General features: G+C 27.1%; 2 protein-coding genes across 3 annotated transcripts in view; one reads left to right on the plus strand and one right to left on the minus strand.

Moving 5' to 3' along the window:
* The window catches only part of ema (C-type lectin domain containing ema), a 45,057-nt gene extending 35,946 nt beyond the window's left edge, over nucleotides 1-9,111 (plus strand). For both annotated transcript variants that reach the window (XM_043046956.3, XM_043046957.3), the window contains 3 exons: nucleotides 1,634-1,931; nucleotides 5,602-5,987; nucleotides 7,901-9,111. In XM_043046956.3, coding sequence (XP_042902890.2) covers nucleotides 1,634-1,931; nucleotides 5,602-5,987; nucleotides 7,901-8,323 — 1,107 coding nt within the window. In that variant the 3' untranslated portion in view covers nucleotides 8,324-9,111. The remainder of the gene's footprint in view (nucleotides 1-1,633; nucleotides 1,932-5,601; nucleotides 5,988-7,900) is intronic.
* Nucleotides 9,112-17,070: 7,959 nt separating this feature from the next.
* Rab32 (RAS oncogene family member Rab32) lies at nucleotides 17,071-26,476 on the minus strand. Its single transcript, XM_016072786.5, has 6 exons — nucleotides 26,120-26,476; nucleotides 24,999-25,124; nucleotides 23,803-23,881; nucleotides 22,781-22,962; nucleotides 20,363-20,506; nucleotides 17,071-17,520 (listed from the first exon to the last, which is right to left on the minus strand). The coding sequence occupies exons 1-6, from the start codon at nucleotides 26,129-26,131 to the stop codon at nucleotides 17,407-17,409; spliced, it is 657 nt and encodes a 218-aa protein (XP_015928272.1). The 5' UTR covers nucleotides 26,132-26,476; the 3' UTR covers nucleotides 17,071-17,406.
* Between the last annotated feature and the right edge of the window lie 214 nt (nucleotides 26,477-26,690).

The following is a 26,690-nucleotide window of genomic DNA, read 5'->3' on the forward strand; positions in this document are numbered from 1 at the left end:
AAGCTTGTAAGGCATCTGTTTGAAAACAGTTCTAAACAGTTTAATTCAAATGAATCGTATGTGAAAAAAAAACTTACTACATACATTGTAACTAATCGTTCAATTAAAGTAGTAGTATTTAAAAATAGCTGTTGTAATTAACGAAATATTTCTATGCAATTTAAAAAATTTTAGCTGTCATTTAACAAAGAAAGTACTTGTCAACTTTATTTCATTCTTCATTAGTACTTAATATTTTTTACTTGTGGTTAAAAAAAATTCAAGTATATTGTAATACTGAAAAAAAAATTTCGAAATTTGAGAGTTAGACTTTTGCTTTTTAAATCATTTCAAAATTTTATTTTTGTCATGGGAGCTTTCCAGGTATCTCCACAATTATAATAATTTGAAACATCTATTAAAAGAACAGGAATATGTATGATTAGATAAATCCTGCTTTAAATATAATTTAAAAAAAAAAAATTTTCCCCTTAATTTCAAAATTAACTTTTAAGTTATACAACAGTCCCCCTAACTGCAAAAACTATTAAATAATGTTGCCTACTCAATGTCAGACTAGTCTAGTAGAAATATTTGCTCTAATTTCACCTCCTTAGTTTAATCCTCCCCAAACTAAACCATGATGTTGCTGTTGCAAATGTTTCGTAGAGGACTGATTGTAAGACATATTTTCTAATAGATCGCCGAAGTCAGGCATCAGTGAGCAGGCAGGTGCCACTTTGATCAGCCTGCAAAGGGTTGGAGGGTGCACTGTATTGATCCTCATTAAACTGTTCTATCCTAAAGTGTAGATCATTGTTCTACCGATGGGAAGAGCCATCCCCCACGCAGAAGATTAAAATTGAGATATCATGTCTCCGGTTCATCCTCAGAGTTGTTTCCCACACCATCTCCAATAACTCATTATGCAGCTCTAATGTGACGTAAATAAAGTACTACTTTCACTGTTGTTGCAGATGCTTGTTATCTTGAAAATGTTTTATAGTTTATATCTGTGCCATCTGTTGATAAACTTGTCAGCTGTGCCATCTCTTGATAAACTTGTCAGCTGTGCCATCTCTTGATAAACTTGTCAGCTGTGCCATCTCTTGATAAATTTGATAACAGAATTTTAAAACTTGGGGAAAACAAATATTCCAGTTGTCTTAAAAGAATGCAACCAACCTTACATTTCTAGCTTTTTATATTTCTCTTTGAATTTATTTTTCAAAGTTGCCATTTGCAGTCGTAATCGTTGGCAGAAGCTTGTGTTGTCATTTCAGAAATTGAAAATTTCTTGAAAATATAAAAAGCTCTTTTTAAGAAATGCTTACATTATAAAAGGATATATTTGTAAAAATTAGAGAGTGACTTGAAATAGAACGAAAGAAACGTGAATGCAGTACAGGACCACTTCAGGGGAAACTCCGCATACATTCACGTGTGAGCTTTTCTATGAATAACTGTTTACTATGAATAACTGTAACTATGAATAACTGTAACTATGAATAACATAAGTGTTATTCAGTTTAGCACTTTTCTAGGTTTGAGTTAGATTTTGTTATATTGTTTTTGTTGCAATTTTAAATTGACTTATAGCAGTTTTTTATTTAAGAATATAATTGGATTTCATAATAAAACCTTTAATGTTTAGGATATTGAGGTGACTGGTGATAAAGACGACAGCCGTTGCCTCCACATTACTATTCACAGGCCGTCAAGTATTGCAACAGGAAGTATTAGATCCCCGCTCCTTGCTGCGAAGTTTGTGTTTGACGACCACATCAGGTGTATGGCAGCTAAGCAGAGGCTGAGCAAAGGACGCCAGAAAGCTCGTCAACGCAAGCTTCACCAGATAGCCCGTCTATTAGAACTTCCTGACCACATTCAACCCTGTCCCTCTCCTCTCCGACATAGCTTGCATTCCGTCAAGTCGGCAGACTTCTCTTCCTGTAAGTTCATCATTTAGTATAATTCTTAATTACTCTGGAATGTATCGGTAATAAAGTTGATTGATTACAGTTGAAGTCTACAATAGTAAAATTACAATTCTAAAATAGTAAAATTAATGCATTAAACTTTTCTGGTACTTTTCCATTATACCGGCGCAAATCTCGCTAAGCAGACTTTTTGGTGGCAGCGCACAGTCGACGGAACAAATCACACAAAGCAGACTTTATTGTCTACAACACAAAGCATGCACATAAAAAAAATGGTTAATAAATGGTTCAAATTATTTTTTACTTCGGAGGCATAAACATTTTAATATCGCTTAAAATTTTTTCAAATGGAGCTTCCGTTTGCTTTCTCCACATATTCTACAAGATAACTTTCGAGATGATGGCGTGCCATTCCTCTATGTTTCTTATTTCGCTATGCGCCACAGTCTCTCTATTTTTTGCATGTGAGTTCCAGTTTCCAGATCGACCAAGTTGTATTTATGGTTCATTTTGAAATGTTCGAAACTTTCATCTTCCTAGTGCAAACTTTCAGCTTTCTAGTGCAGTATGATTTCCATGAATCGGAATAACTTGAAGTTTCTTTTTCGATATTTTCCTTAATTGCCTTGAAAGTGTTAGAGAATCGGTTTGGCAACTCCACAAGAAAACATTCGTTCGTTTTCCGGCGAACTATACCGAAGATCCATTGTTGTGTAGTCCATCCCGCATCTTTTTTTCACATCATGAACAAACTTTCGTCCACTTCGACGATCATGCCAGGACTTTCCGTTGTTCACGTTTAAGCAAAGAATTCACACCAACTTCAAGCATGAAGTTATTCCAGTCTACAACTGTTACATGACTGATTTCCAACTGCTTTTCACACCATTAAACTGAGGTCAATTCTTCGCTGCAACAATAAATAAACCGCACACACTTCAAAAAGCTCATTTTCGATTATTGAAACCAGGTGCCTTTACGGATACTTCTTTTGCAGATGAAAGATTGCATCGGCATTGAATTTCATCTCCGATATACAATTTCATTTCATGATTCTTCTCACAAGCTGCGATTTCAGCCAAAACGCCTTTCCCTTAAAAGAATCTGACCACTTATTCCTCTGTTTTGGGCAAATCCCACATTTTCATTGCTTTTTTCGTTAATTTTTCGTATAAAGAAAAAGATTTGACCGATAAAATTTTAAAAAAAAAATGGCCCTGTCTTGCTTTGAAAATGTGGAGACAAAAGGTTACCAGCGGAGATATTCAGTTTGTCATTGGTTGCATCATTATTGGCGCCTTTATATCTTGCGCCGGTATAATGAAGAAATACCACTTTTTTATGAAATAGGTGAGAAAAAGCTCAGGTTAATCTCAGGCAATTATGTAAATTGCCAGAACGAAATCAACACTTTCAAATACCTAGTCTATTGAGATATATCTGTCTATCATCATTGCCACACTCTATGTGTTTTCTGCCTCCCTTCAAATTTTCACTTAATGTAATTTAATTTAGCTACATAATTTCAGCCAGCAAATATCATTAAACTAGATGTTTTTGTTTCACTAAAGTTAAAGAATTAAAAAAAAAAATGCAAAATGAAAAGAAATTCTAATGTACATTTTTATTACTTATTAAGTAATTAAACTGACTGTTGTTGATATTAAACTGATATTGATATTTTTTCACAACATTTTCATTGAGTAAATAAAAATTTTGCTTTGGCAAAAAATTATTTTTAAATTTATTTATAAAATTTAATTCCTGTTTCTGTAATGTAGAATTAATTTAATAACATAATAATTTTGAGGGATTCTGAATGCATTAAGATTTTTTTTAAAAAAATTGACTGTAATTGTCCATTAGTTTGTATGATAATATGTCCATTAGTTAAATGAAGGAGTTTTTGGCTTGAAAAAAAATTCTTGTTATTTTGAGAAAGATTCATTTAGAATTTATATTATATAATCTGTTAAAATACTTCCTGTTTTAGAGCTCTTATGTATTTAAAATATAGACAAATCCAATCTTTTCTGAGAATTTTGTTTACTATTTGAAATTACCTTCTTAATAACAATGAATTTTCAACTTAGATTACTAGTTAAATTTATATCTTATCATTGTTATTTCTTCTGTTGGTGAAAAAAAATATATTTATTTCTCTGACAATCTAATAGGAACTTTCTTAAAAAATAATAATAATTTTTAGTTTACAAAGTTTTGGGGAATTTAATTTGCTTCATTAAGTAATTGAATTTTATTTGATTGAGGGATTTCTTTTAAAAAAAAAGTGTGAAACATTTAGATAAAAAAAAAAGATTTCTGTTTTACTTTATATCATTTTTTAGAAAAATTATTTCTTGGCTTCCTTCCTCAGTTTTTACAGCCATCTATCTAATCTTCAGTCGATAAGTCATAGAACAGAATCATGCTGTATTATCCTTTTATTCACTTTATTATCTTTAAATAATACCAAAAGAAACTGGTTCCTATCAGACTTAGATAAAAGGAAAATCTTTCTGTGAACGCAAAATCTCAATTAAAGAAACTTTCTTTGTGCATTGATTTACTCTTGTAACTAATTTTAATCCTTTCGTCTTCACCTCATTTTGGCAAATTTATTTGAACCGTCAGTGATTTTTTTTAATTGTCTCTATATTGATTCATACCTCAGGGATGAGCTTGATTTAAAAAAAAAGGTGAAAATAAAAATTCAAAAATGTTATGTACAAAAACACTTTTCAAATAATTGAAAAAATACCTGAAATTTAAGCAAGAAAAAATTGTATGTGGAAAGCATTTATCCCCAGAATGTTATCAATATTTCAATAAAAATATTGATGCAAGATTTTATTTATTGAAATTGTGTAAATATAAATTTCTATGTGTGGTTTTTAAATCATGCGAATATGAATGTCAACATTTTATTTTAAAATCATGCAAATACAAATCTCAATGTTTGGTTTCAAAATTGCTTGAATACAATTTCCTATACATAATTTAAGTTATTTGAACATGAATAATATTTTTTTCTCTCTTGAATAGAAAATAGAAAAACTTCCTTTAAAGAGGTGGATTATTTTTTTCTGTTCTAATAATATAACTATTATTTACAACGAAATAATATTACAACGGAAAAAAAAATCCATAATGGTGTGAAATTTTCTGTGAGCGGTGTTTGTGTACATTATACGGCCTGGTTCTTATTTGAAAAAAAAAAAACAACCAGTTTAAAATTCATATATTTAGATTTGACAACATTATCATACCCATATTCAAATTATTCATTTTTCTTTGGATGCACTTAAGTATTGTTTATTCATTTACTTGTCCAAAACATCTCAAGGTAATCAAAACATCACAAACTTTAACAAGGTTTGCTAGATATATTCACATTGGATTAAAATATTAATGATAGTTGCATATTTTTCAAAAATTATCTTATAGGACCAATTAGTTTGTCTACCATGTACTTTTATTTTATCGATATAATTATTAATGTTGTATATATATTTACTGAACTCAACATGCTATGCATATTTAAAACTATTTATATTCATATAACCTTAAACTACTAAAAAAGAGTATAATTTCTAATTTATTTCTAAAGTATAATCTCTTTGAAGAACTATAAAATTGAAATGAAAGAGTTATCTCATTGTGTTGGTCTGTCTCATTTTAGTAATGCATCGTAGCCAGTCTCAAGATACTGGTTTAAAAGGTAAAGCAGCTGGAAGCAGTATACGCCATTGTCATCACCGTCCCCTCATGTCTACGTCAAGTCGTGTACCTGGACATGCAACGATTCTGAAACATGGGGAGAGTAGCCATTTATCTGTGTCCTCAGATACCAGTGACAAAAGTCTGCGTTCTGCTGAGAGAAAACGTACTGGCAGCAGTCCGTCATCACCTCGACGACATGGCTCTAGGTCTAGAGAATCTTCACCCAGGCAACATGCTTCGAGTACGAGCTCAGAAGAAATACCCTTAGAAGATTTATCGAGAATACACAGTTCTCGCCATGGCAGCCCAAGTATAAGAAGACGAAGCTCATCTGGTCTACCACAGGTATTCCATTTGTATATTAAGCCATTGGGTGAATTGATTATTTAACACTTGTTTTATTCGATTGGCAAATGTTTATTAAAATATGTAATTGCTAATTCTTTTTTTAATCTTTAATCAAACAAGAATAAGATGCCAATTTGTTAAGATTATGAAGGAAATTAAATATATAACTGTTGAATTGTTCAATTGGGAAAAGTAAATTAAAATTGTTATAATTATAAGTAAATACATGAATTGTTTCAAATGCATTTGTGAATTTAAATTTTTAAATCTTTCCAAATACTATTGTTAATATTCTGAATTGCTTGCATTGAAAATCATATTTTACCTGTAATAGGAAACAGAATTATATCTAAGAAATTTTTAAGTCATAGTTAATATGCAGAAAAACCAAATTCTTGTAATATAAAGTCCTTATTAGACCTATTTTTGTCTATGGCTAAGGCATTGACAAGATCTGATGCTTCAGAGCTAATAGCTATTCTAAAAGAAGTAAAAAAAATTTAAAAACTTTGTGTTTGAAAAGACAATATATTACAGGAATTTATAAATGTTTTAAGAACCTATATATTATAAAATTTCTGAAGATCAATAGATTAAAAACTGAACCACTTATGTGTCCAAAATGAACCATTTAGAACATATAAAAAAGTAGTTTTGAATAAAACTTCCACTTTCGGCTGTTATCGGGGTTTAAAAAACCCAACCTGGATGGTTTTTGTTGGGTTTTTTAAAATATTACTTAGTTTAACGCTTTTTTAGGTTCAAATTTCAATTTTTAATTCAAAATGGAACAAAGAAAACTTTCATAAGATAATAAAAAAATAATGAATTAAAATATATATATTTAATTTTAATGTAGTACCATCTTTTCATGCTGGTATTAATAAAAGCTCTTAAATTAATTCCTTTATTGACTAGAAATGAAAGTATAATATCTGGGTCTGAGAAGTAGGCTTTTTTCTGTGTTATTTGTTTTTGAATACTTAAGTTATAGATTCATTTTTCTTGTTAAAATAAAGTAAGTCTTTTACAGGCCAACTAACTACATAACTAATGTTTATTTAAAAAAAATTTCTTAACAGTTTTTTGAACTGCTTTTTAAACTGCTTTTTAAACTATACATTTAGAATTGCTTTTTAAATTATGTATTTAGAATGTAAGTCTTTATTAAATAAAATTTATAATGCCAAATAAGTTCCAAATAATTTAATTTCATATTATTCTGTATTTTATCATTGTTTAAAATGTAATGAATTTGTATATTTAAATGATTATTTTGTAGAATTAAAATATAACTCGTAACAAAATCCATCCATTTGTATATTTTATAAAACAAAAATGCTCTTTTAAATAAATTAAAACATTCTATTTTTAATATTTTGTTAAAATACTTATTTATTCGTATTTGAAAACTTATTTATTAAGGAGATAAAAGAAAGATGGTTATTCCAGCCTGTACTCTGCACATGGTTAATTCAAAACAAATAACAATAAGAAAGCTCAAATTATTGTTTTATTAATTTAAAGTTACACACATATTTATTTAAGTACACTAAATTTTGAAAGTAGGGTTATGTATATTTGTGTATTAATATTTATCAGTAAAAAAGAATGATACAAGAGTAGATTTTGATTATGTTTATTAAAAAAAATAATAAAATAAATAAAAATTGAGCCTGGGTTTTTGAGTGGTTCAAAAACCCTGGTTGTTGTGCTATCATGGTGATGATGATATATAAAAATTTGAACTGATCACCTAATTTGTTGAATTGAGTTTATTTTGATTTTGTTGTAGAACTGATTTTAGTTATTCAGTTAACTGATTAAGTAAAACTTATCTGTTTTAATTTATTACCATAATTTGATTGTTAAAACCTATAAATTCATTAATCCTTTTGATTTCCAATTAGGCTAGAATAAGTGCTCCTCCTGGACTCTGCCACCTGCAGCAACAAAGTGTTCTAACTCAGAGTACAAGTTCTACAACTAGTTTGAATGATAAATTATCCACACCAGCTAACAGTGAAAGGGCCTCAATATCAAACGATGAACTCTTTTGTGGTACTACAGTGCTTCAAGAAACCTCAGAACCTTCCACAGCTGACAGCGAAGCGGAAGATCCTAAACCACCCAGTGAATCTGATGCGGCACAGCTGAGTCCTTCAGAAGTTTGCACCAAACCTTGCTGTGCTGCTGAGCAGTCGAGTGAAAAAGTCCATCCATCCCATTCGGAAGCTTCAGTTGTTGCTAAATCAAAACAGGAATCAGAAGTGCTGACTCCTCAAAACTCTTCTTCATCGAGCAAAATAAAAGGCGCAATTCAAACTGTATAACACTGCTATTTTTATTTTAGACTCATGATAGATATTTGTTGTCTCTGGTCACTTTTTCAATGTGGATTTTTTTATTCAATTATACTTCTCTCGCTTTCACTAATGGTACACAACATTTCTGCTTGTAATCGTCAATATTAATTGCAATAGTTTGGATTTTAAAAATTGATAAATAAGAATTTTTTCTTTATTTTCATTCTATTTATTCTTTTTTAATTTTACTTTATTTTCTATTTTTGTATGATATATTATAAAATTTTACGCTATTAAGCATGCAATATGCAAGTTTTATGCAAGAGTTAAAAAATGGGAAATTTTATTATTTGTCCTAACACTATTTAAATTTTTGTAAATGAGATAAAAAAAGAAAGCTTTTTATGAATCAAAATTTTATCATTATGTTATAAGAGACAGGATTAATGTTACATAGTTCAGGGTTAGTAGTTGTTCTGGTATTTTTTTTCCATGATCAGAATATCCTATTTTCTAAGAATACAAATGAGAAGTTCTCAAAAAAAGAAAAAAAAATGCGGAATTGAAAAATTTTGATTTTTTTTATTATTTAAATAAATAATGCGAGTAGAAATCACAAAATTCGATCGTTTCAATTTAAGGAGTATTTTTAATATATTATAAATGTAATAATTTTCTGTTTTATTTTGAAAATTTTATATATATATTTTTAATTACGAGCAGCTGACTCTTCTAACACGGAATATTTGAGGCAATTTAAACATATTAAAACTCAAAATATTATAGTTATAATAAAACATTTTTATCAGATAATCTGTCTTATCCATTCTTTAAATTGGGTTTTTTTTTTTTTTGTGCGTATGAATCAAAACATAGTCAAGAATGTCAAATACCACAGAATTCAATGCTCATTACAAAATTACTTATTGTTGTGAAAATAATGAACAAACTAAATTTTTTCATACATCATTTTTTAAAGGAATGATAACTTTTTTTTTTTTTTTTGCAATTTAATAAAATATTTTTATTTATTTATTTTTGTCTATGTAAAAACATTATTTTATGTTAGTTTAATTCAAAACAAATCTTTGAAATTTTATAAATCCAGATTGTTTATCTTTGAACAATTAAATATCTTGCAGCTTTTTTTTTTATTTGTAAGAACTTTAATTTGTAGTATCTCAATTAAATATTTCGTTTTGCATTTTAAAATTGCATAGATTGAAAAATTATCACCCATGCTACACAAACATTTAGGAAAAGAGCTCTTTAAATAAACATCATGAAATGCATAATATCCCTGAATAGTAAATGGAAATTTTAGCATAAAATCTCATTTGAAAATGTGATCAGTGATAATCGATAATTAGCTTTATATTACAATTAACATACATAATATGAAACATAAAATTATATAATGAACAAATCCTGATTACAGTTATTAAGGCTTATTTAAACAATGTATCAATTTTAATAATTCTTTATGTCTAAAACTATACAGCTCATGCAATAATTTTTACATAATGTAAGCAAAAAAAAAAAAAAAAAAAAAGGTTAACATCCATAAGTTTCTAAAATAGCTGATTTAATAATATTTACTACATCTTCTATATTCAATTCAATAATATATTTTCTTGTTTTATCGAGAATTAATAGTTAAGGTACTCTTAAATGTACTTTGTTATTATGTTCTTCTTTTAATGTTTAAACTGTTATGGCAGAAAATGATATTTAAAAGTTGCTTATTATTTGCAAATATTTGCTGCAAAAAATAATTCTCTTTATTATTTAATTTTTTCTCTTTTTATTTATATTGTTTTTGTCTACACTTTTTAATAATTTTTTTTTGGTTCTCTGTTATAAAATTTTGTTTTTGACACCATAAATTATTTTAACATTTGTGCCATTATGTGATATGTAAAGTACAATGTACTAGTCGAAAAGCTATAACTTTTATTTTTTGGAATCAAGTTAATCCGGAGATTCACGTTTTATGTCATTTTAAGTGTACATCGTTTTTATTTTATTATTATTATTCAGTTTATGTAAAGATTTTTCAAATACAAGATATGACTATTAATTTTCACACCCATTTAATGTGTTTTAAAATACATTTCTGTGCTCTTCCTTTCTTATTGTTTTTGACACCCTTGAACCATGTTCTTTTGACAAATTTTTCAGTTATGAAAAGTATGCAAGACGTATAACTGAAGAGGGGTGAATGATTCATCCCTAGAATCTCTGAAAACAAATTATTTTCTAAAGGAACAAAGTTTAGCGAAATCAAAGTCATTCAGAAAACGCTAATGATAAAATTAAAACTCATTCTGATCTGGAACTTAAGAATTTTTTTTCTGGAAATTTTATATCCCAAGTGCAGAAGTTTATTAAGGCAGATGGAGATTACTCCAAAATATATGAAATGAGTCCTAGAAATTAATGGTCATGCCTAGTATAAATTTATCAAAGTGTGGAATTTTTTATTTTATGTTCCTTAACTATTATTTCCTGTGTGAAAAAAGGATTTCGATATTACAAAGCTGAGAAAATTTTGTATATAAGTTGAAAATTTGGAACCTTACTGAATTTTACAGTTATTTTTTTTTTTTTTTTTTTTTTTTTTTGTTTTTCTATTTTTTTAAATTTAATTTTTTTTATTTGCATTGACTTTTAAAATGCTCTATTAATATTATAGAAATGTTTTTTTATTTCTATAATAAAATGAGTTTGTAAATTTTTATATGTTAAGGCCATTTTAATCATCCTTTTTCAACATGCAAGATAGCTCAATATTGTGCATTTAAACAAACAATATATATCAAGTAATGTTCATGTCCTGTTTAATTAAATAAAATGATAATTCATTTTAAACACCTTGCAGAATAATAAATACCTGTTTTTACAGCCTTTTTTTTGTATAGTAATGTTCCAACAATGAATTTCACTGATTCTTTGTAGTCATTAAGTGTTGTACAGACTTAAATAAAAAATAGATTTTACGAGTCATTATTTTTAAAAACAAACTAAATTAGTATGTAATATAATTTACTCATAAGTTATTTTCTTTTTTATATTATTGGTTTATTTTATTCTTTGTATATAAGCTCTTACAATGAAAAATCATTTTCAGTTATTACATTATTTAAAATCTTTGCTTTAAAAATATTACATCATTTCTTAAAATGTAAATTTATTACTGCCTGTTTTTAAATTCTAAAAATTTTAATTGGATATTCATTCTTTTTGATAAAAATAACACGATGCTCATGTCATTATACTATCAGGATGTACAACATTAACAATAAGGATGTACAATCAGCAACCCAGGAAGCTTATCAACTTTACATTTCTTTAATATTAATAAACATATGAAATTTTTTAAAAAAATAACCATTCTCTGCAATATTAGTAGTGTAGTTCAGTCTTGAACATAAATTGCTTTATAGTACATTTGTTTAGATTTATTCATTATAAATATTTTTATTATTTCTATGTGAGCAAAATACAAGTTTTGCATGTTTAAGTCACTTGAATTACTTTTAAATATAATCTTAATAGTCTTTATATTCTTAGGATTGCAATGTTGTGTTAATGTTGGTCCTTTACATTGTATTTTTTTATTTTTATAGCCTGCTTTTCAAAAATGTTTGTGCATCCTTGCCATTTTTATTAATATTTGCAACACGCATTATAAATAATTATTTATAAAAAATACTCCTCAATCACAAAATAAAAGGTGTTTTTAAAATAAGGCTTGTCCTATGAGCAATATTTTCTTTTAAATTTATTAAATATTGGTTTGTGAAAATAATTTCCCAACTTTTCTATGTAATTAATTTTGAAAAAAAAATTTTTTTTCAGCACTTTAATATTGTATTCTACCACTTCTATAAATTGGAATAATACTGTGCGTCAAAAATAAAAGGCAGAATGTTAGTCACAGATATTAATATTTTCAAAACCTGCTGTGTAATTATTTTACATGTCTAAATGTCTTTTCCAACTGGCTAAATGTGTTATTTAAAAGCTTAGGACCATGTGCTCTGTTCCTTTTGTAAAAAGTAACAAAATTGTTTAGGAACCTTTAATAACCTGGATTTAAAACATTAAAGAATTGACATACTGTTTTTTAACTCAGATATATATTTTACATGGAATATTTTTTAAAACTGAAAAATTTTTCCTATCACTTAAGGTATCCCAACACATTGAACAACGTTTTTTAAAAAAAATTACCTATATGTGTTATAGCAAAAAAAGTTTATTTTTGTAGCCATTTTGATTAAATATTTATTTATTTGAAATTTTTAAGAAAAGCATGGTAAAAAAGTACCATAGTTATAACTTCACTATTTATGCTCCAAAATATTTTAAAATGAAATTATTGAGAATTTTTTTTCATTATTATGCTTGTTGTTGACTCTTGAAAACAAACTAAAAGGCTGTTTTATTAGCATTACTTCAATAGTTTGATACAAAAAATTACACTTCATATCAAAAAATTACACTGCTCAAACAAAATATGTTACATACATATGACAAAGATTTTAAACTATCTTCTAAAGGATATAAGAAAAGTGCTTATAAAACTTTAAAGATTCGGTGACAAAAACAGTTGTAGCTGTGAGATAAATCGCAACCTAAAAATTGCGAAAAATTAAGTCATCAGAAAAATCCATGTGAAAACTTGTATAAATAATATTTTTTTTCCGAACTATTACTTAGATTTAATTATTGTTGTTTCAAAATTTCAACACCAAGTGAAAGATAAAATTTCAAATATTTTTGTTGGCAAAAAACCTTATTTTCAAAACTTTTATCAAAATTTGTCTCTTTAAGGTAGCAGGGCACCTTAATAAATTTTTGTTATTACATTTTATTGTGGTGTGTATATATAGCATAAAAAATAGGTATGTCTTAAAAAAATTTATTTTTCTGTAATTATGTATTTACATTTGCAAATATAGAACTTCTAAAACACAGCAATGCTTTGTAGAAATATGTGATTATTTATAAACTATTGTATTAAACATTTTAAAACAATGAAATTATTCTACTTTTATGCTTTAATATATGTGTATAAAGATTTATAATTATTTATTTAAGATGTATAAATAACGATGTAGGTAAGGTACTGTATCTGAAATGAAGCCAATTTATTTAAGTATAAATTGTAAATTTGTTTTAATGAAAGAAATAAAAACTTTTTTTGTTAAAATCATTTGGTTAAAAGTTTTAAATTATTAAATGCCTTAAAACAGTTACCAATATATAATGTTGTTCGAATCAAATAGTAATTTCACAATTTATTTTCTTTGATTTCATATTGATTAATCAGCTACATTTGTATTTTTCTTGCTCCTTCCTGTCTCTATGTAGATTAGTTATTGTTAAATCAGATATGGAAATTGGAATTGAGCTGTTCAAGTTAACAGCTACATATCAAATGATACAAATTTAAAAGGATAATATTAATGATATTTTTACCTTTTTTTAAAAAAAATTGCTTTCTTTACAAATTTGCTAAATTAATATTCTGATTTTTTACACTGTAAAGTAAGTCAAAAAACAATCTTTCTGGATGTTATGAACTAACAAAAAAATCCTAGCAAACTTTCTAACTTGAATTTTGAGATAAACGAAAGAATACTCCTGCTCTGTATATTTCCCTTCTGAAGTATTAAATTAATTGGAAAATGCAAAAATTCCCTAGTACCATTAGCAAAATAGGTTAATAACTACCCTATTTATTTTGAGTGCCTCATTTATGTTTACTTATTTATCCCCGTTGTGTAACTAAGTGTTCTCTTTAGGGATATAGGATTTTTTTTTTGTTTAATTTTTAAAAACTATAAAATAGCAACTGGAAAAAAATGGGGGTTATAATTTTTTTATTCAAAAAAATTGTGTAGAAATATGCATTGAAGTGCATAAAAATATTCTCAGGACTAAAGTTAAAATAAAACCTCCCATAGGTCTTGATATAAAGAGCGATCATACAGTGTAAATATTTCTACAGAAAAAGAATAAGTTAGATAAAAAGAAATTTGCAGCAATTTTTTAATAATTTAAATTTCTATCTTTACAATGACTTCAAATAGCAGGGAAAAAATACCAAACTTCTGATAGTTATTTAATTGCTGTAGCTTATATGCTCTTAAATACAATCCCACATTACTGAAACCTTTCTTTTATAATAACATAAAGTCCCATTTGCTATTTAATAGATTTAATGTCTCCATTTATTACAATGCAAATTATTATGTTATTATAATAATTAGGAAGCAAATTACCCTGCATATCAGTTTTCTGATTGAAGGGTGTAATGAATTAGCCTGAATTAAAGTTGTATAAAATATGAAGATTTCGAAGCAGTAAAAATAAGAGCTTTAAGCTCGCCAGTGGGTTAAGAATGTCCAATTTCTTTAGATGATGAAAATACACAATCTCCTAAATTATCTTTTTAGATGGTTGTGGGCATGACCTTTAATTAAAAAGTTGGTGAAATATGGATTAATTTTCATAATTTACCATCATTAGAGGTTACTCTATATAATTTTGTCAAAATCAGTGTCATATTAATTATGATTTAATATTACTCTACACCCCTCATATCGCAAGCTCACATAATGTCCATTTATGTTTGGATAACAAGAATAGAGATGGGCAAGTATCAAATTTTTTGGTATCAGATTTTAATTTATTGAGAGGATGAAAAATTATAAAGTAAAAGTTTGTTTTATTTAAACATTTTTGGTATTTCAGTTAAATTTAATACAAAATAAATCTACATGTTTTCATTATCTTTACTTTCAATGAAGTATAATATATTCAGGGACTTAGAAAGGATATAACTATCGTAAATCCATAAATTTATTATGGCTGAAAAATAAACAAAATACTGAACAAAACATTTTACATTTAACTGGATAATTTACTCAGATAAATAAAAGATTATATTTAAACAATATTGATATGTAACCATATAGCTTATTTTGAATTGTGATAGTCTTTGAAGAAACGAAATTAAATCTGTATCACTCTTTAAATATCAATTTCCTAGTATCATTTCAAAAAAGTAACTACTGGTTTGGGACTCATCCTCAATTGCATACCTGCCAACATTGGAGAAATAAAATAACGGAGATTACATACTAACGAAATTATATAGGCTATGAATGAAGTTTTGATACATCATGCATAATCATGTAAGTTAAAAAGAGAAATTCAAAATTGGAAATATAAGCATTTATTTTTAACTATTTTAATTTATAACCGTCGTTGAACAGCCAACCCAATTTTAGGTTTACAACTACTAATGTTCAACACTGTAGCCTTATAATTTTGAACCCAATGCAGAAGACTCCTGGATCTAGTATTGGGAGAAATTTGCCTTCGAGGAGGATTTTTGATGGAACTAACTTGCATTACATGGTGAGAAAAACCATGAAGATATCCTATGGTTAGCCTGACGGCAAGGGGACTCTAATCCATGATCCATCTATTGGGGATATTTTACATCAGCACTTTGGTCAGTGCAAGCCATGTGCAGAAATCATATTGACCAGTCATCACTGGGATTTAAACTCATTGGAAGGCGAACACTCTATAACACCGCAATACTGGTAATAGCACCATCTATAATAAGAGGAGCATTTTTGCCATCAGTAGATATTTAATCACCAAATTTTTTTTAAAAATTTCTTCAACAAATACAGAGAAATTTGAGAATATACAGGGGTAAACAGGAGATAGTCGTAAAATACAGGAGTCTTGGCAGATATGCAATTAATGCGTAGGTACTTTTCTAACTCATAGAAGTGGTATATCGCTACTGAAGTTGATATTTGGATTTGTTTCTTCTAAATGAATATGGTTACAAAATCAAACTTTAATATAGTGTTACCATCCAGATAACTTTACAAAGTTATTCTTCATCTGTTTAGGCAATTTTACTTCTTTATATGTTGGAAATGAATTGGGACAAATTGTATTCATTACTTAAAAGGTGTATTCATTTTGAGTACTATGTATTTTGAAATACTAATGACGAAATACCAGATACATTGATACAGACCCAACTTTAAACAGGAATCATTATATCAAACATTGAATAAAACAAATTTGGTGAAATTGAATATTTATAGGATAGCAAAAAAAAAAAAAAAAAAAAATTATACTAGGGAAATTTGTAAAACTTTAAATACAGTAAAACCTCACTACAACAATATTGTTGGGTATCAAATAAATAGATTTTTGTAGAGGGATTTACTGTTATATCGAGAGTCGATATATTAGGGGAAAAATAAGATTTTTATGTTATATATATACTACTGTAAATATATTACATAAAAATTTAATTTGTAGAGCGTTAATTATGGTTAAATATGAAATCAGATAGGAATGTTCCATCTGTAACTTCTTAAGAGATAAGGGAGGCAATTCTAAGAATGGAAGCTCTTGGGGTGGAGTATGGAAATCTGAATACAAAAGCCATTCACCATGGTGAAAAGAAATAAGATTTTTTACATTATTTGAAAATCAATAATAAATGGAGAAAATAAAGTTGAAATTAGAAGAAAAAAAATATCGTTTTTTAGGGATTTACTACTTTAAAGAATATCACAATATTGAGAGGAGGATAACATTAATTCATATCCAAGTTTATCAGGACCATGAAACATTATTGTAATAGTGGGAGTTGTATCGGATATCATAGAAGCGAGAGTTCACTGTAGTTTTGTTATAGATCAGTAATATTCAAGCAAATGAAATTTTACAATACTAATTTTACTTTTATTAACAGTAGATCAACAAGTATGAAATATATTGCAGTTTCAAAACTTACAAAAGCTAAATAATTGAAAAATTTTGATTCTAAAGGCATTAATAAGTAGGCATAAAGAGAGAGACAAATATAGTTTAAATTGAGCTAACTATACAAAAACTACTTACATTAGTAAATCTATACAAAAATAAAGTTTTTATCACAAAAAAAAACGTTAAATATAATCCAAAATTAACAAAATGCAACGAAAATTTGTATAAAAAGTGAGGCACTGGGTGCGATGCAGGTTAAAAATTCCCATGGAGGAATGGTTCTGTACGTACTAGCAACAAAGTTTTCTGCGAGCTGGTTGAGCCATTGGAATTTGGTAATCTGTGAGTATGGCTCGATCAGTATCTATCTCATCCGCAATGACAGAATCTTGACTCTCAAGGATCTAAAAACAACATTAACTTGCTCAATGTATAGAAATAAATAAAATAATGAACCTCAATAATCTGAAGTAGGTTCAAACCCAATAACTTCAGATAATTGAGGTTCAACTATATAACAAATAAAGAGTTAAACGGATGAAGGTTTTAAGTCGCATTTTTGTAAATTTGTATAAATTAGCTTTAAAGTTTTTACATTATATATATATATATATATATTGATCTTCCGCTATGAAAGCACTCAACAATTACAACTTAGGCTGGTAGCAGAATTTATGGGGAAATATTGCTAATTATAAAAATTTAGATTGATTTATGTATACCAAAATTTGCTAATACAAAATATAAAAAAATTCGAATAAATCTATACACTGTGATAAAATTTTTTTCTTCTTTTTAATCTTAGCAATGTTTTGTCAATTCTGCTTTATAATTTTGATCAGAAACAAATTTAGTTTAGATGTGTTTTAAAAGGCTAGCGTGTTTATAAATAGAAAGCACTTTTCAAGAGAAAAAAGAACAGATATATGCACTAATCACAATAAAGAAATAAATAAAATAATTTTATAAAAAGAATGAATGTGCAATTGTTCAATACTGCACTATAATCAAAATAACAACTAAATAAAAACATCATTTAAAATATATTTTTTAAAATCTACCAATAACAATCTATTTATCGTTTCAAATTTTGTAATCTCCGTCCAACCATTGTTTGACAAGAGCCTTTTCTTCAATAACTTTAAAAGCTGATACTCACGTAGCGCAACAAATTTATTTCTGCCATTTTGATAAAACAGTTTTACCAGTAAAACTCAATTTTTCTTCTGTAAAGGCATGATTAACAATGGCAAAGGCAAGCAGAATAATTTTTTGGTTTTAATAAATGCAAGTTTCTTTATAGATTTGACTAATTTGCATAAGGAGTTTTTGAAAAGTGCTACCTGATGGTCATAATTTCAGCTACTTTTTATTGCAAAATTTTTTCCGCATAGTATATTTAACTTCTTTAAATATATATCAAGTTTCATCATTTGACAGGCTGAACGGGATCTCAAAAGGTTCACTTTACTTAAACGTCCTGTAGGACTACAACTTTAAGAAGTAGAAGCTCAAAGAAATAGCTCTGAGTAGGACTGGGCGATGTAAGAGATTTTATATCGAGATTCAGCATATGTTCAAAAATTATATATCAGAAATCTTTTAAATTAATCAACAAATAAATAAAAGGAATAAATCTACTACAAAAGAAAATGTCCTAAGTAAAAACAAACCCAAGCTTAATTTTGTTTTATTTTTAAATTAAAAGTGAGTTAGGATTTATTGGTTTAAAAATAATAAAACTGTAACAAAATAATTTACATACATGCATTCAAAATTAAAAGGAAAAAAATGAAAGTCAAAAACAAACTAAAGAAATGTTCACTTTAGTAAAACATTTTTTAAATTTGTTGAAAAAACTGCTTTTGAAGCATCGTTAGACCTTCTTTTATTTATTTATTTATTTAAAATAATAAAGTTGTATTATCTAATGGTCAAATTCCATACTTATTAATGTAAAAATAAATTTTAAGTTATTTATTTATTTATTATTTTCTTTTTGAAAATAAAGTCGACTAAGGATTTATTTGTTTAAAAATGATACGAACTGTCTAACAAATTATGAAACAAACAAGTATTAAAAAAAAATTTAAGAAAAATTTAAAAAAAAAAACTTTTAAGTACTATTGTTAAATTATTAAAAAACGTCAAAACATTGCTTAACTTTTTATTCAATTAAAAAATAATATTTTATTAACTAATAGCCACAGTTTTTATAATTAAAAACGACTGAAGATTTATTGGTTTAAAAATAATCAAATTCTATCAAATGATTATACTTACCTGCATCAAATAAATTTTAAAAAAAAACTATTTATAACAAAGCTAAATACAAAATATCCATATTAAATTGTATCACTTAAAATGAAAAACAATAATTTAAAAAAAAAAATGAAGAATCTATTATTTTATTCACATTTTCTTTTCATTAATAGAATGAATTCCGAACGAAAATTTAAGATAACAGCGATTGCGGAATGATCGCCAAGTAACAGTAGGTCTACTAAAAATAATTGACAAGAATCGTTGAATCCAGACAGACAAAAAAGGGAAAAAAGTGACGAAATAATGCACAACGAAACGATTGCTAATTAGTAAAAGTCCCACTGAAAATAATTTACAAGAAACGTTAAATACCGACGAAATAAAGTGCACAGCAATCACAAAATAACGCAAGTCCAGCTGAAAATAATCTTCTAGAAAAGTAAAATCTCAAAGATCAAAATGACGCATAAAGAAACTATGCATAGCATTCTATTTTAACACTGATCCTCTCATGAAACCGGGAGTTCTGATTCAATTCGCTCTTTGTCATTCAACATCATGAAACTAACATCGTCTTCGTAGCTAGACGCAATCAACATCTTCACTGTTAGACGAAATCAAAATCACCTTGGTCAGAGCAGTGACAGCAGTATCGTAGGTAAGGATCCTCACATGTTAAACCGCAAGCGTTGTCTTATACCGATGGCTGAAATCAGATTTCTGATGCCTCGTCTAAGACGAAAGTCACGAATGCATATATTGGCCTGCTGATTTATGCATTAAATCGATATTTCGCAATGCATCAAAATATAGCCCAGTCCTAGCTCTGAGTATATCATTTATATTGTAAATTTAATAATTAGATTGAATATTTTAAAAAAATGCTTGTATACTATGATTTTTGATAATGGCTTGCATTAGGTGCTTTTTGCAGAATTTACAGTAACCTTATGGTTTACACATATATAAAAAAATTAATACCTTTTTGACTAAAAAGCGAGAAGCTTCATCAACATTAAGATTGTCCTTGGCAGATGTCAAAAACCAGCCGGAAAATCCCTTTTCTTGGCAAAACTCATCCATAGAGTTAGGATTTGTAACTGTACCTTCAAAAGGTAGATCGCACTGGAATGACAAATGAAAATAATTTTATTGAAGAAGATTTACAAAATTCGTAAAAATTTCAAACTTACTGAAGTTGCTTGCTTAAATTGAAAAGACCAATTTCTTCTAAAACATTAATTATTACTTTTAATGGTTATTTTACATAGACGTTTGGTTTCCAAAAAGGTCTAAGACCCTTTTGGAGTTTGAAATCTCTCTTTTAATTTATTAATAAAAAAAAAGCAAAGTTAGTCATTTTAAAAACTAAAAATTACACATACTACAGTACAAATAAATTTTTAGAGAAATTAATGCTTTTCTTTTCATGCATTATATCAAGATGGATTTCAATATTCAAACACTGGTGTGAATTTTATTGTGATTTTTTTTATATATATAATTATAACATCTTGATTTAAAGTTACATTTCTAGTTTTACATATGGTATTTTATTTTACAGCTAAGTAAACTGGAAAAAAAAAAGAAATATTCTTAAAATATCTAAGTTTTACGTTTATGTACGCATACTACAAGAAGCTTTAATATTCTGATAAACTCAGTTAAGAACATAGAAAAGAGTTTGTTGGATAAATGCAGAGTTTGATAGCACAAGAGCCGAAATGAGCTAAACTGCACCAATTTAAACTATATCACTTAACTTATTCGACATTACAAAAACCAAATGGTGCAGTCAAATAAGTCTTAAGTAAAGATAAATGTAAGGAAATTTCACTAAAGTACTTAAGGCTCATTAAATTCCTTTTATACTCTGAGATACGTAAAATAAATGGCATAAAAAGTAAGTACTGCGAGGGAAGAACTTAAACTGTGTATTAAATATTTTAATAACTTAAAGAACTGAATGAAGAACATATATATTTTAAAAGAAATTAATATTTAGAAGCATATTGAAATGTTGAATAACACAACGCTTCTTCTTACACATTAGTCATTGATTAGTTTAATTAGTAAATTAAATTTATTCTTCAATTATATCAATGTTCATCAGACATCTTCATATTTATCCCTTTATTATAACAATGATTAACAGACCTCTAAAGGTTCCATTTAAAAGACAAATGGACATTCATATTAATATTATAGTTTGCTCAAGTCTAGAAATCTCATTGAAATTAGCACATCTTTATTTCTGATAGCTTAATTGCCAGGGCAACTTGCTGATAAGTGCATAAGGTAAGCCATAAAATCAATATTGAATTCTTAGTCAAGCTTGAGCCGGACTTGAAACTCGTTAAATGGCTAAAAGTTAAGGTGACTGGAAAAAGATGAAAAAATTAATTTTTGTAGAAGTAAAATTGAACCATTCAAACTGAAATCACATTTACACATTTATCACTAACAGCACAAGAACTATACTAATAAATCATATGTCTTTTTTTTTAGAAACTGGTAACAAAACTAATTTAAATCCAACTTTATGCACTCTTGATAAGAAAGAAGCATATTTTCTCTTAGTCATCAAGTTGCAAAACCTGCAAACTGCACATTTTGAAGTAAATATATACATTAAACTAAATATAGAACCATATCAAGTTTGCGTTTAGTGTTAATATGAACATACAATATTTTCAGTTTCATAAACATAAAAAAAAATCCCATAACAAATGTTGTAATATAGTTTATCGCATTTTAATTTTTGTGTAAAAATGGAAGTTAACACATTTAGCATTTGAGCTACTCATATAAAAGGGCATACTATGACTGAAAGATTCTGAATAACTTTTATTTCACTATGATAAAAAAAAAAAAAATATTAGACATCAAAGAGAAGGCATATAACATTTATCATTGTTTAGTTGAATAAAATAGATTTCAAAACAAATTATAAAAAGATAAAGCGAATAATTAATATAAATAAATCTATCTTATTTTCTCAGCATCATGATAAAATCAAAATATGTATTGATAATAAATTGAAAATTAGGAATCCTCAACAAAAATCAATTACTTTTCATGACTATTTCATACAGTCATGATGAAAAAAAAAATATTAGAAGAAAGTAGTGAGATAGAATGATTATTTACAAGAAAGAAGTATAAGCCTGATCATGACACTGTAATGATAATTGTTACAACACAGCACTTTCAATTAGATGAGTTTCAAAACATCTTTAAGTAATCCATCTAAATTGGATAAACGACAAATTATATCAATCTCACTTCTTCATAGCATTATTCCCAGTAAGGCCCCGTAACAAAATCTATGAAGGTAGAGATAACAAGTTTTAAAAATAAACTAGTCAATTTTGATATAGTATCACAAAATATATTTACTTTATTTGCTAACAGAACACAGGGAATTTTACTTCCATCAGGTAGACTGACTTTTGAGTCTAGATCAGTTTTCCACCTCATAACAGCATCAAAGGTGACAGATCGATTAGCATCGAACACAATAAAGGCACCAACAGCTTCTTTATAATAAACACGTGTCATATTTCCAAATCTTTCCTGTCCTAAGAAATAAAATTACAGACTTAAGATTTCAAAAAAAGAAGGAAAAAAAAAACTAAATTATATGAAGAATTATATGAAACAATTTTTTAGAGTAGTATAAGCTAATAGATTACAGTAAGTTATTCAAACTTTCAACAAGAGGATTGATACACAAAACACTATTGCATAAAAATAAAACTATTGATAAAAATATGAAAGATTCAGATATTAAAAAAAAACTGACGACAATTTGCTTGGGAAAATATAGTTGATTTTTCTATCTTAAGTGAATTACAGTAGAACCCTGACAATCTGACGCTCAAATAAACGTCACTTCAGTTATTCGACAAACTTTATGAGAGATATCAAAAATATTCCAAAATATAAAACTATTTAATATAAAAAAAAATATGGTGATAATTTTTTTCATGATTTTGAAACATTCTTAAATATAGAATAATAAAACACTCTATAACTGAAGTTGCTTATTTTTAATTTCACTAAAAGACTGATTATATACCTGAAACGAAACAAGAAACAGATCCCCTTAACTGCAGATTCGATTTTCCAACAAACCCCTAGTTCCGATGGTGTCAGATAATAGGACTTCAACTGTATTCCCAAACAAACCAATTGAAACATCGAAATTGCCAGCACCTGACCTCAATCTTTATCAATTCATAGATTTTAAATTTTAATTAATTCCCTTTTATGCATTTTCAAAAGTGCTCAAAAATCTTAAGCTGTGTGGTTATTTTTCAATGTGTTCAAAAATATTTTCAAAAAAAAAAAGGGAAATGATTAAACAGCAGCAGGAAACATTTTTGCACTAAATTTCAGGCCTTACTGTAACTACTTACCTGCAATATCCCAAAGTTGTAAACGAATAAGAGTGTTGGTATCCCAGTTCAAAACTTTCAGGGCAAAATCAACACCTATCTAACATGCTAAGTTTAAAGATTATAACAAATATAAGTATTATATTCTAATATAAGTAATACAGCTTAATATAAACATTATATTCTTTTTTAAGTATTATTTATACTTAAAAATGAAAATACTACAGCAAAGATATAAATACTGAATATACCGGTGAATAAGTAGACTTTTCAACATCCTCAGAATTTCATGAAAAACAAGGTGTCAATTCTTGTTTGAAACTGGTAATGGTGTTGGACATTCCTTGATCGTAAGATACAGAGGCATTATAAACAATGAGATAGATATGAATAATTCTGTATCAATTTACATCCACAAATTACTCTTTACAAGAATTATTTTTAATTATATATGCAATAAATTTTGCAGTTTCTCTCCTCATATTTTCCTTACAAATAAAGATTCTTTTTTAAATAATACTTTATATTATTTAATTTATACAATAATTCAAGAAATATTATACAATGAAAACTTTTAAATCATACAATAAAGCTACACATTTAAAAATTCCATAACATCATTTGCGCTGTATTCATTAAGACTAGCAGCATAGTCATATAGATCCTACTCCACAATGGATTCGACTTTATTCTAACACGCAGAGTCCCACAAAAAATAGTCTTCATCTCTATCCAAAGAATTCGGAATCGGAACATTTAAAAAAATTTTACAATGACAATTGAATCCAGATTTTGCTAGTGTCATTTGACACACAAGGTCTTAAGAAATAGGAATAATGCATCTTTCTGATATTAGTAGGAAAATTGTAAATTGCATCTCAAGTAACTTTTATTTTTCAAATTTTTTTAAACTATCTTAAAATTTGTTATGTCATAAATTAACAAATCATTACATTATTAGTTAATTATAAACCAATCAGAATCCACGTTTATCAATAAAATACTATTGAAGTAAAATAAACCATGCCACTTTCATATAGCTGCATAATAGATTTGACTGCAAATTTCTTTAATGAAAAATGAAGCAGATTTCAAATTTTCATTTCTTTTTTATCTCGTCATTCCTGTCAGAACAGAATTTGACAGACTTTTTTTAAAATAAAGTTTTTTAACATTCAACTGTAATTCTCGCAAAAAACTCTTAATAAAAAGGATACAGTTGCTCTGTAATTCTGTGAAAAAAATTGGTGAACATATCTTTTAATGATACTTGTTTTTCCTGTTCCCAATTCACCAATAACCAATATTTTATATAAATGCTCATGCTTGTTGGGTGATGACACCTATAAAGTAAAAATTATTAACACAGACAAAATTTTCGGACTTAAATTTAGATAATTTTTTAACCATGGAAAATAAGAATTTTTGAAAGATTACAAGTTTTCTTGAATAAATCAATATTTATGTAATTTTTAATACAACAGTGCAACCAATTTACCATTTAGATGTTAAAATACATATATACTTTAAATGCATAAATGTATTTTCTTATAAACTGTAATAACCAATCCAAGTATACAACTTAACCATGTTTCAGACTTAAAAAGTAAATGCACAGTTGATGAACCAACTCAATTATATTTACAGTATAACTCTTTAAACAACAGTTGAAAGTGAAAATATTTTAATTTAAAGAGAGTTTTCATATGAACAGTAATTATTTGTCCGTAATTGTAATTATATGATGTTTGTAATTATTTGTAATTATATGACAGTAATTATTTGTCCAAATAGGATTTTTTTTTTCATGCATGTTTCCAAATTATAAAGTTAAGTTCAATACATACAAACACATTGCAAGCACCTAACTGTATAATTCAAATTTTTTATAAAAGTTAAAGGCCATAGACTTACACATTATCAACTCCGCTCAATAAAATACAAACATTTAAAAACTTAGAGTAAAAAGCATTATTAAAATGTATTCTTAAATTTCATGCACTCTATGATACAAGACCGTATGATATCCAGTAGGTTTTATATAATCTGAAACATTTAACAATATGATGTAAAATATTTTCATCAAAAATAATAAGTAAGAACGAAGATATGAAATTAATACTAGCTAACCCACATAAACTTTTAGAATTCTTTTTAAACATACTAACACTTCAATTTTCTAATAGTAAAATAAAGTTGAAAAACCTATGTTAGAAAAAGAATGAAGTAATTCAAAAGTGCATAAACATTTACAAAACTATAGTGAGTTTAATTATGGTTTCCTAAACTTATCTTCTACAGTGCTTAAATAATGAGGAAAAAGTTTAATTACACATACCGAATTTGCCATTAATAAAAATGTATTGTTAAATTTTACAATGTACTCCTTTTATCTAAGTAACAGAATACAAATTAAGGTGATAAACAGGTAAGACGCGCTTGAATTTCATGCCTGTCCGGAGTCTCACATGATAAAACAACACGTGACATAATAAACAAACAAATCACACACAGACCTACGGGCCAGTGAAGTACTTTGATTTGCATATTAAAACTTAATTAAACAGAAAGAGCATTGTGGTCTGTAAAAGTGTAACCTGAACTAATAAAAATAAATAAATAAAAATAAATAAATAAAACTAATTTAAAAGTTGATTTGCTTATTTGGAAGAAGTCCAAAAACAATCGGTTGCCATGGTCACCAAAAAGAGCCAGCTTGAAAATAATAATCATAATATTTAATTAATAATGTTATAAAAATATAAAGAGAATTCGTTAAAAAATAAAAATAAATCCATGATAATTTTATATCACCACATTTTCAAATTGATCATATCCGTAAATCCGCGTTATTTATTTGCGCAATCTAAAATTGGGACAAAATAAGTAAATGAAAGCGTCTTCTGTTG

Source organism: Parasteatoda tepidariorum, chromosome 2 (genome assembly GCF_982258835.1).
Source record: "Parasteatoda tepidariorum strain Cologne lab strain chromosome 2, Ptep-v5.0, whole genome shotgun sequence".
NCBI lineage: Eukaryota > Metazoa > Arthropoda > Arachnida > Araneae > Theridiidae > Parasteatoda > Parasteatoda tepidariorum.

Coding starts and splice junctions, on each gene's coding strand:
- Rab32 (XM_016072786.5), bottom strand. Junction 22,963..23,802: donor ACAACTTTGGGATATTGCAG/GTAAGTAGTTAC, acceptor TTTATTTCTTAG/GACAGGAAAGATTTGGAAAT. Junction 20,507..22,780: donor GTGTTCTGTTAGCAAATAAA/GTAAATATATTT, acceptor TTGTCATTCCAG/TGCGATCTACCTTTTGAAGG.